At 47.1% G+C, this 14,624-nt stretch overlaps 1 protein-coding gene across 3 annotated transcripts in view; it reads left to right on the forward strand.

Moving 5' to 3' along the window:
• The window catches only part of LOC139390122 (membrane-associated phosphatidylinositol transfer protein 2-like), a 95,280-nt gene that overhangs the window by 48,758 nt on the left and 31,898 nt on the right, over window positions 1–14,624 (forward strand). For 2 of the 3 annotated variants that reach the window (XM_071137287.1, XM_071137289.1), the window contains exons 2-3: window positions 8,821–9,036; window positions 13,675–13,889. In XM_071137287.1, the coding sequence (XP_070993388.1) occupies window positions 8,959–9,036; window positions 13,675–13,889 (293 nt within the window). In that variant the 5' untranslated portion in view covers window positions 8,821–8,958. Of the gene's footprint in view, window positions 1–8,820; window positions 9,037–13,674; window positions 13,890–14,624 lie in introns of those variants that run through there. The other variant, XM_071137288.1, reaches the window with a different exon arrangement.

Raw genomic sequence — 14,624 nt, forward strand, 5'->3', positions numbered from 1 at the left:
CAAAGTGTTGGAGTAGAAAGTAAAAGTGCAATATGTGCCATGTAAGAAAGCTAATGTAAGTTCCTTGCTCAGAACATGAGAACATATGAAAGCTGGTGGTTCCTTTCAACATGAGTCTTCGATATTCCCAGGTAAGAAGTTTTAGGTTGTAGTTATTATAGGAATGATAGGACTTTTTCTCTCTATACCATTTGTATTTCATATACCTTTGACTATTGGATGTTCTTTTAGGCACTTTAGTATTGCCAGTGTAACAGTATAGCTTCCGTACCTCCCCTCGCTTCTACCTGGGCTCGAACCAGGAACACAACGACAACAGCCACCCTCGAAGCAGCGTTACCCATGCAGAGCAAGGGGAACAACTACTCCAAGTCTCAGAGTGAGTGACGTTTGAAACGCTATTAGCGCGCACCCCGCTAACTAGCTAGCCATTTCACATCACATCGTTACACCAGCCTAATCTCGGGAGTTGATAGGCTTGAAGTCATAAACAGCAGAGCTGCTGGCAAAACACACGAAAGTGCTGTTTGAATGAATGCTTATGAGCCTGCTGGTGCCTACCATCGCTCAGTCAGACTGCTCTGTCAAATCATAGACTTAATTATAACATAATAGCACATAGAAATGCGAGCCTCATTAATATGGTCGAATCCGGAAACTATCATCTCGAAAATAAGACGTTTATTCTTTCAGTGAAATACGGAACCGTTCCTTATTTTATCTAATGGGTGGCATCCATTAGTCTAAATATTCCTGTTACATTGCACAACCTTCAATGTTATGTCATAATTACGTAAACTTCTGGCAAATTCGTTCTCAATGAGCCAGGTGGCCCAAACTGTTGCATATACCCTGACTGTGACACAATTTCACCTGGTTAATATTGCCTGCTAACCTGGATTTCTTTTAGCTAAATATGCAGGTTTAAAAATATATACTTCTGTGTATTGATTTTAAGAAAGGCATTGGTGTTTATGTTTAGGTAAACGTTGGAGCAATGACAGTCCTTTTTCGCAAATGCGCACTGCATCGATTATATGCAACGCAGGACACGCTAGATAAACTAGTAATATCATCAACCATGTGTAGTTATAACTAGTGATTATGATTGATTGATTGTTTTTTTATAAGATAGGTTTAATGCTAGCTAGCAACTTACCTTGGCTTCTACTGCATTCGCGTAACAGGCAGGCTCCTCGTGAAGTGCAATGAGAGGCAGGTGGTTAGAGCGTTGGACTAGTTAACCGTAAGGTTGCAAGATTGAATCCCTGAGCTGACAAGGTAAAAATCGGTGGTTCTGCCCCTGAACAAGGCAGTTAACCCACCGTTCCTAGGCCGTCATTGAAAATAAGAATGTGTTCTTAACTGACTTGCCTAGTTAAATAAAGGTATTAAAAAAAAAACGGCAAATTCGGCGTCCAAAAATGACCGATTTCCGATTGTTATGAAAACTTGAAATCGGCCCAAATTAATCGGCCATTCCGATTAATCTGTCGACCACTAGTCTGAATGATTTTTCAGTATTTGTTTTATACATTTGCAAAACAGTTTTTGTTTTGTCATTATGGGGTATTGTGTGTAGGTTGATCAGGGAAAAATGTAATCAATATAAAATAGGTCTGTAATGTAACAAACTGTGGAAAAAGTAAAGTGGTGTGAAAACTTCCCGAATGCACTGTATACAGGGTACCAGAACCGGGTCGATGGGGTACAACGTGATTGAGGTAGATATGTACATATTGTCATGTACTGTCATGTTGTGTCTTGTCTCTGTCCTTTCCCTTCACCCTGTCTCCCTCTGCTGGTCGTTGTTAGGTTACCTTTTCTCCCCCGCTTTCCCCCAGCTGTTCCTTGTCTCCTCTAACTACCCATTCACCCCGTTTCCCACCTGTTCCCTTTTTCCCTCTGATTAGGTCCCTATATCTCTCTCTGTTTCTGTTCCTGTCCTTGTCGGATTCTTGTTTGTTGTGTTTCATGCCTGAGCCAGACTATCGTCATGTTTGCTGTAACCTTGTCCTGTCCTGTCGGAATCTGCCGGTCTATCTGAGCCTACCTATGTTTGGTTATTAAAGAAGCTCTGTTTAAGTTAGTTCGCTTTTGGGTCCTCATTCACTCACCATAACAGAAGAATCCGACCAAGAATGGACCCAGCGACTTCGGATCCTCTCCACTCAGCCGTCGGGATCCAGGGAGCGATGCTAGGCAGACACGAGCAGGAAGTGTCTGCTGCTCGACATGCCGTTGAGACCCTGGCCACCCAAGTCTCCAACCTCACAGAACAGGTTCACCATCTCCGCCTCGATCCACCGGCCACTTCCAGGGCTTTCGAATCTCCGGAGCCCAGAATCAATAACCCGCCGTGTTACTCTGGGGAGCCCACTGAATGCCGCTCGTTCCTCACCCAGTGTGATATTGTGTTTTCTCTCCAGCCCAACACTTACTCCAGGAGCACTGCTCGTGTCGCCTACGTCATATCTCTCCTTATTGGACGGGCTCGTGAGTGGGGCACGGCAATCTGGGAGGCAAGGGCTGAGTGTACTAACCAGTATCAAGACTTTAAGGAGGAGATGATACGGGTTTTTGATCGATCTGTTTTTGGGGAGGAGGCTTCCAGGGCCCTGTCTTCCCTATGTCAAGGCAATCGATCCATAACAGACTACTCTATTGAGTTTCGCACTCTTGCTGTCTCCAGTGGCTGGAACGAGCCGGCCTTGCTCGCTCGTCTTCTGGAGGGTTTCCGCGCAGAGGTAAAGGATGAGATTCTCTCCCGGGAGGTTCCTTCCAGCGTGGATTCCTTGATTGAACTCGCTATTCGCATTGAGCGACGGGTTGATCTTCGTCACCGAGCTCGTGGAAAGGAGCTTGCGCTCTCCGTCGCCTCCCTCTCCGCATCACTACCATCTTCCTCTGCCGGCTCGGGTGCTGAGCCCATGCAGCTGGGAGGTATCCGCATCTCGACTAAGGAGAGGGAACGGAGAATCACCAACCGCCTCTGTCTCTATTGCGGTTCCGCTGGTCATTTTGTCACTTCATGTCCAGTAAAAGGCCAGAGCTCGTCAGTAAGCGGAGGGCTACTGGTGAGCGCTACTACTCCTGTCTCTCCTTCAAGATCCTGCACTACCTTGTCGGTCCATCTACGCTGGACCGGTTCGTCAGCTTCCTGCAGTGCCTTAATAGACTCTGGGGCGGAGGGCTGTTTTATGGACGAGACCTGGGCTCGGGAACATGACATTCCTCTCAGACAGTTAAAGGAGCCCACGGCCTTGTTCGCCCTGGATGGTAGTCCTCTCCCCAGGATTCAGCGTGAGACGCTACCTTTAACCCTCACTGTTTCTGGTAATCATAGTGAAACCATTTCTTTTTTAATTTTTCGTTCACCTTTTACACCTGTTGTTTTGGGCCATCCCTGGCTAGTTTGTCATAATCCTTCCATTAATTGGTCTAGTAATTCTATCCTCTCCTGGAACGTCTCTTGTCATGTGAAATGTTTAATGTCTGCTATCCCTCCTGTTTCCTCTGTCTCTTCTTCACAGGAGGAGCCTGGTGATTTGACAGGGGTGCCGGAGGAATATCACGATCTGCGCACGGTGTTCAGTCGGTCCAGGGCCACCTCTCTTCCTCCACACCGGTCGTATGATTGTAGTATTGATCTCCTTCCGGGAACCACCCCCCCCCGGGGTAGACTATACTCTCTGTCGGCTCCCGAACGTAAGGCTCTCGAAGATTATTTGTCTGTAGCTCTTGACGCCGGTACCATAGTCCCCTCCTCCTCTCCCGCCGGAGCGGGGTTTTTTTTTTGTCAAGAAGAAGGACGGGTCTCTGCGCCCCTGCATAGATTATCGAGGGCTGAATGACATAACAGTGAAGAATCGTTATCCGCTTCCTCTTATGTCTTCAGCCTTCGAGATCCTGCAGGGAGCCAGGTTTTTCACTAAGTTGGACCTTCGTAACGCTTACCATCTCGTGCGCATCAGGGAGGGGGACGAGTGGAAGACGGCGTTTAACACTCCGTTAGGGCACTTTGAATACCGGGTTCTTCCTTTCGGCCTCGCTAACGCTCCAGCTGTCTTTCAGGCATTAGTCAATGATGTCCTGAGAGACATGCTGAACATCTTTGTTTTCGTTTACCTTGACGATATCCTGATTTTTTCACCGTCACTCCAGATTCATGTTCAGCACGTTCGACGTGTCCTCCAGCGCCTTTTAGAGAATTGTCTTTTTGTGAAGGCTGAGAAGTGCACTTTTCATGCCTCCTCCGTCACATTTCTCGGTTCTGTTATTTCCGCTGAAGGCATTAAGATGGATCCCGCTAAGGTCCAAGCTGTCATTGATTGGCCCGTCCCTAAGTCACGCGTCGAGCTGCAGCGCTTTCTCGGCTTCGCGAACTTCTATCGTCGTTTCATCCGTAATTTCGGTCAGGTGGCAGCTCCTCTCACAGCCCTTACTTCTGTCAAGACGTGCTTTAAGTGGTCCGTTTCCGCCCAGGGAGCTTTTGATCTCCTCAAGAATCGTTTTACATCCGCTCCTATCCTTGTTACACCTGACGTCTCTAGACAGTTCGTTGTCGAGGTTGACGCGTCAGAGGTGGGCGTGGGAGCCATCCTTTCTCAGCGCTCCCTCTCTGACGACAAGGTCCACCCATGCGCGTATTTTTCTCATCGCCTGTCGCCGTCGGAACGTAACTATGATGTGGGTAACCGCGAACTGCTCGCCATCCGGTTAGCCCTAGGCGAATGGCGACAGTGGTTGGAGGGGGCGACCGTTCCTTTTGTCGTTTGGACTGACCATAGGAACCTTCTTTTCGTTCCCGTTCCTACTCGTCTGGCCGTTCTTCAGTGGGCTCACTCTGCCAAGTTAGCCGGCCACCCTGGCGTTCGGGGTACGCTTGCTTCCATTCGCCAGCGTTTTTGGTGGCCCACCCGGGAGCATGACACGCGTCGTTTCGTGGCTGCTTGTTCGGTCTGCGCGCAGACTAAGTCCGGTAACTCTCCTCCTGCCGGCCGTCTCAGGCCGCTTCCTATTCCCTCTCGACCGTGGTCTCACATCGCCTTAGATTTTGTCACCGGACTGCCTTCGTCAGCGGGGAAGACTGTTATTCTTACGGTTGTCGATAGGTTCTCTAAGGCGGCTCATTTCATTCCCCTTGCTAAGCTTCCTTCTGCTAAAGAGACGGCACAAATCATCATCGAGAATGTTTTCAGAATTCATGGCCTTCCGTCAGACGTCGTTTCGGACAGAGGTCCGCAATTCACGTCTCAATTTTGGAGGGAGTTTTGCCGTTTGATTGGGGCTTCCGTCAGTCTCTCTTCCGGCTTTCACCCCCAGTCTAACGGTCAAGCAGAACGGGCCAATCAGACTATTGGTCGCATCTTACGCAGTCTTTCTTTTCGTAACCCTGCGTCTTGGTCAGAACAGCTCCCCTGGGCAGAATACGCCCACAACTCGCTTCCTTCGTCTGCGACCGGGCTATCTCCTTTTCAGAGTAGCCTCGGGTACCAGCCTCCGCTGTTCTCATCTCAGTTCGCCGAGTCCAGCGTCCCCTCCGCTCAGGCTTTTGTCCAACGTTGCGAGCGCACCTGGAAGAGGGTCAGGTCTGCACTTTGCCGTTATAGGACGCAGACTGTGAGGGCTGCTAATAAGCGTAGAACTAAGAGTCCTAGATATTGTCGCGGTCAGAGAGTTTGGCTCTCCACTCAGAACCTTCCCCTTAAGACGGCTTCTCGCAAGTTGACCCCGCGGTTCATTGGTCCGTTCCGTATTTCTCGGGTCATTAATCCTGTCGCAGTTCGACTTCTTCTTCCGCGATACCTTCGTCGCGTCCACCCGGTCTTCCATGTCTCCTGCATCAAGCCCGTCCTTCGCGCCCCCGCTCGTCTTGCCCCCCCCCCCCCCCCCATCCTTGTCGAGGGCGCACCCATCTACAGGGTCCGTAGAATTTTGGACATGCGTCCTCGGGGCCGTGGTCACCAGTACCTCGTAGATTGGGAGGGGTACGGTCCTGAGGAGAGGAGTTGGGTTCCCTCTCGGGACGTGCTGGACCGTGCGCTGATCGAGGATTTCCTCCGTTGCCGCCAGGTTTCCTCCTCGAGTGCGCCAGGAGGCGCTCGGTGAGTGGGGGGGTACTGTCATGTACTGTCATGTTGTGTCTTGTCTCTGTCCTTTCCCTTCACCCTGTCTCCCTCTGCTGGTCGTTGTTAGGTTACCTTTTCTCCCCCGCTTTCCCCCAGCTGTTCCTTGTCTCCTCTAACTACCCATTCACCCCGTTTCCCACCTGTTCCCTTTTTCCCTCTGATTAGGTCCCTATATCTCTCTCTGTTTCTGTTCCTGTCCTTGTCGGATTCTTGTTTGTTGTGTTTCATGCCTGAGCCAGACTATCGTCATGTTTGCTGTAACCTTGTCCTGTCCTGTCGGAATCTGCCGGTCTATCTGAGCCTACCTATGTTTGGTTATTAAAGAAGCTCTGTTTAAGTTAGTTCGCTTTTGGGTCCTCATTCACTCACCATAACACATATAGGTAGGGGTAAAGTGATTAGGCAACAGAATAGATCATAAACAGTAGCAACAGTGTATGTGATTAATCAAAAGGGTAAATGCAGATAGTCATGGTATCTATTTGGTGAACTTTTTAGTAGTCTTAAGGCCTTGGGGTAGAATGTGTTCAGGGTCCTGTTGTTCCAGACTTGGTGCATCGGTACCGCTTCCCGTGCAATAGCAGAGAGAACAGTCTATGACTTGGGTGGCTGGAGTCTGACAATTTTTAGGGCCTTAATATTTAGGGCCTTCCTCTGACCCCGTCTGGTATATAGGTCCTGGATGGCAGGGAGCTCGTCCGCTCTACCTTCTGTAGCTCCTTGCAGTCGGATGCCTAGTAGTTGCCATACCAAGCGTTGAGAGAGCCAGTCAAGATGCTTTCAATGGTGCAACTGTATCACTTTTTGATGATCTGAGGGCTCATGCTAAATGTTTTCAGCCACCTGGGGGGGAAGAGGCATTGTCATGCCTTCTTCACGACTGTGTTGGTGTGTGTGTGTGGACCATATTCATTCCTTAGTGATGTGGACACCAAGGAACTTGAAGCTCTCAACCCGCTCCTCTACAGCCTCGTCGATGTGAATAGGGGTGTGCTCAGCCCTCCGTTTCCTGTAGTTCACGATCAGCTCCTATGTCTTGCTGACGAAGAGGGAGAGGTTGTTGTCCTGGCACCACGCTGCCAGGTCACTGACCTAGGGCTGAGGTCATTTTGTCAGCCGGTTATTGTCTAATAAATCAATTTAATATACACCATCACAATATATCCATTCTTTATTTTAGGAAAGTCTAAAGAAACATTATGATAGGAAGAAAATGTATTTCAGAAGAGCAGAATATGAGTTGGCTTACTGTATGTTATCTGGCTATGCTATGCTATTGGGGGAGCCTTATGGTTACGCAATGCTGGGGTAATCAGTAGTGGATGCTCTGGGTTCTCTCCCCAGGTTAGGCCTCAGGAGAATGGGGAAATGGGATTGGAGCAGTGGAAACAATCTAAAGGCTGGTTTACAGTCAGTCTATCAACATTTCTGTAGACAATTGTCATAACGACATCATGAACATTCTATTGTAGTCTGACATCAAACTTGTAGTTATAAAAAAGTATAAAGACAAAACAACAGCCTCTGTATGACATCAGTAGCCTGGTGCTCCAAATGGCATACTTTCTCTATTTTAACACCAATAAACATATCTGTTTGGACATTTACAAGTGAATGTGAACAAGGGACAATGTGCAAATGTACAATGTTTTGATGCATGCAGTACTGGCTCTTCAGCAGCATGTCTACATGCTGTGTCTGTGTGGAGTCTGGAGTCACTAAGGCAATGGGCCTGCCTGCTCTGCTTTGAGAAGAGGGGAGAATCAGACAGGCCTAGAATGGGGAGAAGAAAAATCAAGTGAATCAAAATAGCAGTGGCAGCTGTACAAATAACTCATCCAAAGGGCTTTTCCTTCTCAAACAAGGTAACGCCACGTCATCTTATTCATTCAACCACTAGCAAGTTCAACTTTTTATGCAGGAAAAATATATATAAAACGCATAAGAAGTATCTTGCTGTGTTTTGTAAACACATCTAAAATGCTTCTTATTGTGATTTCTGCTCGGCATCAGACTCATTCTGTGCATCAGTTCAGTTCAATTCAGGAAGGGGAGTTCTATCAGCAGACAGCGCTGTCACTGATGTGGAGCTTCTTTTCTCTGGTGCTGTTCTCAGTGTAGCCAGCCTATTCTTCTCAGGTAAAATGCAAGATGAACTTCAAGCAAAACATTAGGAAATGTAGCTGGCTACATTATTTCTATGATAGGCCTAAACATTATGATGGCCATACATTGTTTTTGCAAAAAATACCTTGCTTTTTGATTGTAAGCTCATTTACTTGTGTGGCTGCCAGCCAAATAGCATTGCACTTCTGTTTTCATCTGATGAAAATGACAGTGTTTTATGCCGAATGTGTTGCACCTCCTTGATCATTTTATTGAAGAAAACACTGTTGACTTTCAATATAAAATGCAACCCCTGTCAATACACAGCTGGACACACCTGCTCCTGCTTTCTCCTGTTGTGACTTTTACAAACATACACGTGACTGGCTCAGCTGTGCTGGGGAACTAAGTAAGCTTCATAATGTAAAATAATGTGACAGGTGAAATAAGAACGGGATCTGCTTTATCCCCTAATGTATTGCACAAGTTAACTGCAGATATTTACTTAAAATTGCTACAAATATTTAATGCTACTTTAACTGTTCAGCGATCTTACCATTTATGTCCATCTTCTCATCCACAGGCACCATCGATGAGGACGCAGCAGTGAACTGACGAGTCACACATAGAAACGCCCCAGTCCCTCCCACCACCAGCCCCCCTCCCCTCCCTCTGTCCCTCTCCCCTATTCCTGGCCCCTCTTCCCCACCCCAGACTCACCATGCTGATCAAGGAGTACCGGATCCCAATGCCAATGAGTGTGGACGAGTACCGCATCGCCCAGCTCTACATGATCCAGGTGAGGCCAACAGACACACACTTCACCTGAAACCCCTGACCCCTCACCTACAGGACAACACCTCCACCCCAGAGTTCAATAGAACACCTACTGGACAACAAATCTGTAGTGGAGTGGAGGGGGAGCTTTTGTAAAACAGGGGATTTTCTACCACGATTGGTCATTAAAGTGCTCAATTATAAATTGATTGGTCACACAGCATTTAATGTTGGGATACAGCCGGGTTCCCAAACTGGTGGCCCGCGCTGAAAAATGTTGTACCCCAAAGTTTTCTGAGCAAAAATAAATAAGTCATTGTAACGGCTGTTGTTGATGGAAGAAGAGGAGACCAATGCGCAGCGTGTTAAGCGTCCATATTGATAATTTATTACCATGAATACACAAACACTCAACAGAAAATAATCACCCACAACTCAAGGGTGAAAACAGGCTACCTAAGTATGGTTCTCAATCAGGGACAACGATTGACAGCTGCCTCTGATTGAGAACCATACCAGGCCAAACACAGAAATCCCAAATCCTAGAAAAAAGAACATAGACTGCCCACCCCAACTCACGCCCTGACCATACTAAAACAAAGACAAAACAAAGGAACTAAGGTCAGAACGTGACAGTAATAACTTTTTGGGTGGTTTAATTTTCTTTGTTTGACGTAAAATACTGTAAAAACACCAGGAAATCAACTCTAAGTGATTTTCATTTAAGAAATCTGTTCCCAAGTATTCCCGCACATAATAGAGAGACACGTGATCATATTCAAATGTAAGCAAGGTTTTCAAATATTTTTTTTGGCAACAAATGATTTGTTATTTTGTTCCGGCCCCCGACCATCCACTCAAGATAAAGTCGTCCCGCGGCTGAATCTAGTTGATGATCCCTGGTATACAGGAACAATAGGAGCTGTGTACTGATGGATTATCTCTACTTTAACTCTCTGAGGCTGGCTCCTCCCTCCCTCCCTCCCTCAGCTGGTGTGTGTTTTGTCCAGGGAGGGAGGGGCACTCTGCTACTCTCTTACAGCAGGCAGAAACTGCTGTGACGTGAAAGCCGCCCATCTGAAGCTGCTAGGGAGGACCATACTCCCCCGGGAGGAATGTCTCTAATGGATTCATTTGTTCTGTTGTTTATTTAGACGCCAGAAACATTTTGCTTGTAGGCACTAGGTGAGGATGATGAAGAAGAAGCTGCTAACACAGGATATTGAGAATCTCAATCAACACTCCTCTGAATTCTCTTCTGTCTACTATTCAGGCTGATTTAACTGCAGATGTCCCTACTTAGCTGCATTACATGTAGCCAGCCCAGCCCTCTTCCCCTGCCTACCACTGTACACTAAATACAGTTTGTACAGTTTGCATTATCCTCGGGTGTACAGCACTGGCCACTAATCCGGTTGAGCTGCTTTTCCCTCTAAATGGGTTTGAACATGGTCATGTGAACAGACATGCCCCAAGGCAGTCATAAAAGTTGTGTCCCTGCCTCTTTAGTGCTTTGTCAGTACTGTATTAAGGGTGTTGGGTACTGTATGGACTTGTACTAGCCTGTTTTAATAGAACTGGATCAGAGGAAGGGCTTTGACACTAGAAGGAAGAGGGGCTGATCAGTCATTTCCACAATTGGGGTTGAGCTCCAGAGCCATTGATTCTGGCCCAGTTCCATAGGTACAGCAAAGTGAACAGATGGAGAATCCAAAAGGATAGAGTGTTTACAAGCAAGCTGAGGCAGGCAAGGATGCTGTTAAATTAGTGACCCATAGTTACTTTCCCCCTTTCCACCTTTTCAGGTCGCACAGCAAAATATTTAGGAGCATATACGAGTAAAATGGTCACACTGTAGAGCACTGTTGCCATGGCAACCATGACGTCAACAGCATGCCGGCAGTCAGGTTTTGAGAGAGAGAGAGGGAGGGAGAGAGAGAGGGAGAGAGAGAGAGGAGAAGGAACCGAGAGCTTGAGGAAAAGTGAGGGGAAGAGTTAGAAATGGAGCTGAAGAGTGGAGGGTAGAAACAGAGAGGGAAATATATTTTTAGGGAGAGTAGGAGAGGCAGGGTGTGGATGGATACCCTGTCTTCATTCCTGCATGTTACCAGGGCAACCCCAGGCAGAATTCCTGCCCCTGATTTATCCCCAGTGTAACAATGGTGGCTCAAGCTTGGACCTGTCAGCGTATGACCTTTGCTTTAAGAAATCATGAGGAGAGAGGCCAGGAACACTGGGAAAAAATGGGTTTTGTACTTCAAATTGATCTAATTCAAAGATGCTGAACGTATGATGTGTGCTGTACCTGCCAGACCTTTTTTGTTGTTCTTTAACTTTATTTGTATTATCTTTGTGTTCTTCAATAAAAATATTGAAAAAGAAAAATACCCAGAACCTCTCAGTACAATGAAGAGCTTCTCTGTACTGTATGACTGTCTTCACTCCAGCAGGCCAGACTCCTCCTGACTCCATGTTCCACACGGCTGTCTCCTGTTTACCTTTAAACCTTCACTCTGCCTCCTAAATTGATAGTTAATTGTGAATGCATTATCGCGACTGTGATTTGCAAAGATATCACAAACGCAGGGTGTCAGTTAAATTAAGTGGGCACTTCTCTCTCACTCTCTCCCTCCCCTTCCAGCATTTATTCACCACCCACCATTTTGTTTTTCCAGTTTCCCTGATCGGATGTCATGAGGGTTATGCCAGTCAATACAGCCAGCCAGGTAGTTATGAGGAAGCTGAACAGATAGATTACAGACAGACTGTCCTCTATATTTAGTCCTTCCTGAATAACTTAATGTAATGTAGCTTCCTTTCTGAATGTAATTTATCCATTAGTAACCATACCTCTCTCGGTCAGTTTCGGTTTAACTCCTGGAAACATGTCAAACCAATGAGGAGAGAGACATAAATAGAAATAGCAATGGAATACCCCTGCCTGCATTCCCTTCCTCTTCACCTTTTTATTCAGTTCAGTTTTGTTTGGAGACCCTTTATGGTTTGCACACAGATCCAAGCAAAACATTAGGCCTATTCCCAAAGGGGAGGGCTGAGCTGTGGCCTGGGATTTTTAATCTTCCTGATGGTTTCTTGTGAGCTGCAGAGCACCAAGAGCCAGCCTCTGGCAGGAGGTTAGGATTGATACTGGCCAGTGGCACCCGGGCTTGCAGGCCACAGGCACCTGTCAGCAGGATAATGAAGTGCCTTGCATGTGTGGGTGTGTACAAAATACAGCATGTTTGTGTAAGCGTCTGGCTGTGTCTATATATGGGCGTGCGTGTGTGTGGCTATGCGCACAGGCCTATACTGTATGTGTTGCAGAGTGTTTTTGAGCATCTGCTTGTGTTTGTGTGTATCTTTGTGTGTGTGTATTGTGTGCTTCTGCAGCCAGTCAGGGGGAATGTGCTGTGTCTGAGGAGCTTTGTCCGGCTGTTGAGAGCAGGGTAGGTGGCTAATGAACACCCTGTCAAAGGTAATGGGGGCTGGAGGGGTGGATGCCTCGCTGCACACATCTCATCTCCCCACTACCCCACTGATTCACTGCCTGCTGCCCTGTTGTCCCTCTCCCTCCTGTTGTCCCTCTCCCTCCTGTTGTCCCTCTCCCTCCTGTTGTCCCTCTCCCTCCTGTTGTCCCTCTCCTTCCTGTTGTCCCTCTCCCTCCTGTTGTCCCTCTCCCTCCTGTTGTCCCTCTCCCTCCTGTTGTCCCTCTCCCTCCTAGAGCATTATGTAAAAGCCGGGAGTAGCTAAGGTATTACATGCACATGTAGTATTGACTCGCTGATATTATCTCAGACTGTCTGGGAACGTCATACTGTAGTCCTTGCCCTTACCCTCACGTTTTCACCATCCTCAGCACTTGGACTCTGTTCCCTAGTGTGCCTTTAGCACGCCTGTTTCCCTTGTTTCTACATCAGCAGGAAGCCTCTCCCTGGTGGATCCCACTGCGTGATGTTTGAAAAGTAAAGTCATCAAACCATGTCCTTCCAGCCCCCTACCCTCCCCCATTACTGTGGTGTACCTGGAATGTAAATATGGGAAAGGTGTGTTTGACTGAGCTGGATCGGCAGCTCTCCTGACTTAGCAGTGTAGGTCAACAGCATGTCTTGGTGATTCACCTATTCTGTTGAAGCTAAATGACATCATCCTCTGTGTGTAAATCCATAAAAATAACTTTTTTAAAAAAATAATTTTTTACAGGAGACCTTACAGTGAAATGCTTACTTACAAGCCCTTAACCAACAATGCAGTTTTAAGAAAAATAAGTGTTAAGAAAGTATTTACTAAAATAAACATAAGTAAAAAATAGACAAACAAGTTATAAAAAAGCAACAATAAAATAACAGTAACAAGGCTATATACATCGGGTACCGGTACAGAGTCAATGTGGGGCACAGGTTAGTTGAGGAAATTGAGATAATATATACATGTAGGTAAAGTGACTATGCACAGATAATAAACAAAGAGTAGCAGCAGCATAAAAATGGGGGTGTGTGGGGGGTCAGTGCAGATAATCCAGGTAGCCATTTTCTTGACGTGTTTTTGTCTTCACATCAGGGTGCTTCACCTGACCTCCCTTGTTTAACCTCATTTCAGTCCTCAGTTGACCTTTGACCTATGCTTCCTCACCTAACCCATAACTGTATTGTGATCTGAACAGAAAAAGAGTCGGGATGAGACCTGTGGCGAGGGCAGCGGAGTGGAGATCTTGGAGAACAAGCCGTATGAGAACGGCCCAGGGGGAATCGGCCAGTACACCCACAAGGTTTACCACATCGGCATGCACATCCCCAGCTGGTTCCGCTCCATCCTGCCCAAGGCAGCGCTCCGGGTAGAGGAGGAGTCCTGGAATGCCTACCCCTACACCCGCACAAGGTGTGAGACTATTGCCCCCTTCAGAACAACTGATGGGTTGTTCTCGACATCAAAACTTATCCATAATGGAGTGATTGTTTATTCAATCTGCCCCTTCAGTAAAATACTTAGCCAAGCAAAGCTAAAAGATTCCAGAGCAGTTATCAGAACACTGCAGAGCATGCCAACCAAGACATGGGCAGTCATCCAGCCAGCACCTCTGCTAGCCAGTCTATCGTTAGGAATTGATGACGCCCTAGACTTAGTTTGTTTGTCTGTCTGTCTGGGGCCTGGGCAGAGCTGCAGGTGTGAGGCTGCTGAAATGAGAAGCACCCCTTGAAAACACTGTCAAGGTATTGATAGACTGGAGCCGTCTGCTGACAGTTTCATCAAAGCAGTGACAGCTCTGCTGCAGACGACAGATGGGCTAACAGCTCTCCACCTCGCCTGGAGCCAGAGACAGAGAGTGAGGGTGAGAAAGATCTAGAGTGACAGACCGAAACAAAGACGAACAGTAGTTAGCTCTTTCTAGGTAGACATTTTTTAGACTTGCCCATCATTTAGCCCAGAACCTACTCAATAACAGAGACATCGACAGGTAGCGTAGCGGTTAAGAGCATTGGGCCAGTACGTGAAAGGTCGCTGGTTCAAATCTCATAGACGACGAGGTGAAAAATCTATCAGTGCTCTTGAGCAAGGCACTTAACCCTAATTGCTCCTGTAAGTTGCTCTGGATAAGAGCGTCTGCTAAATTAC

Source organism: Oncorhynchus clarkii, chromosome 30 (assembly GCF_045791955.1).
Source record: "Oncorhynchus clarkii lewisi isolate Uvic-CL-2024 chromosome 30, UVic_Ocla_1.0, whole genome shotgun sequence".
In the NCBI taxonomy this organism is placed as follows: Eukaryota; Metazoa; Chordata; class Actinopteri; order Salmoniformes; family Salmonidae; genus Oncorhynchus; species Oncorhynchus clarkii.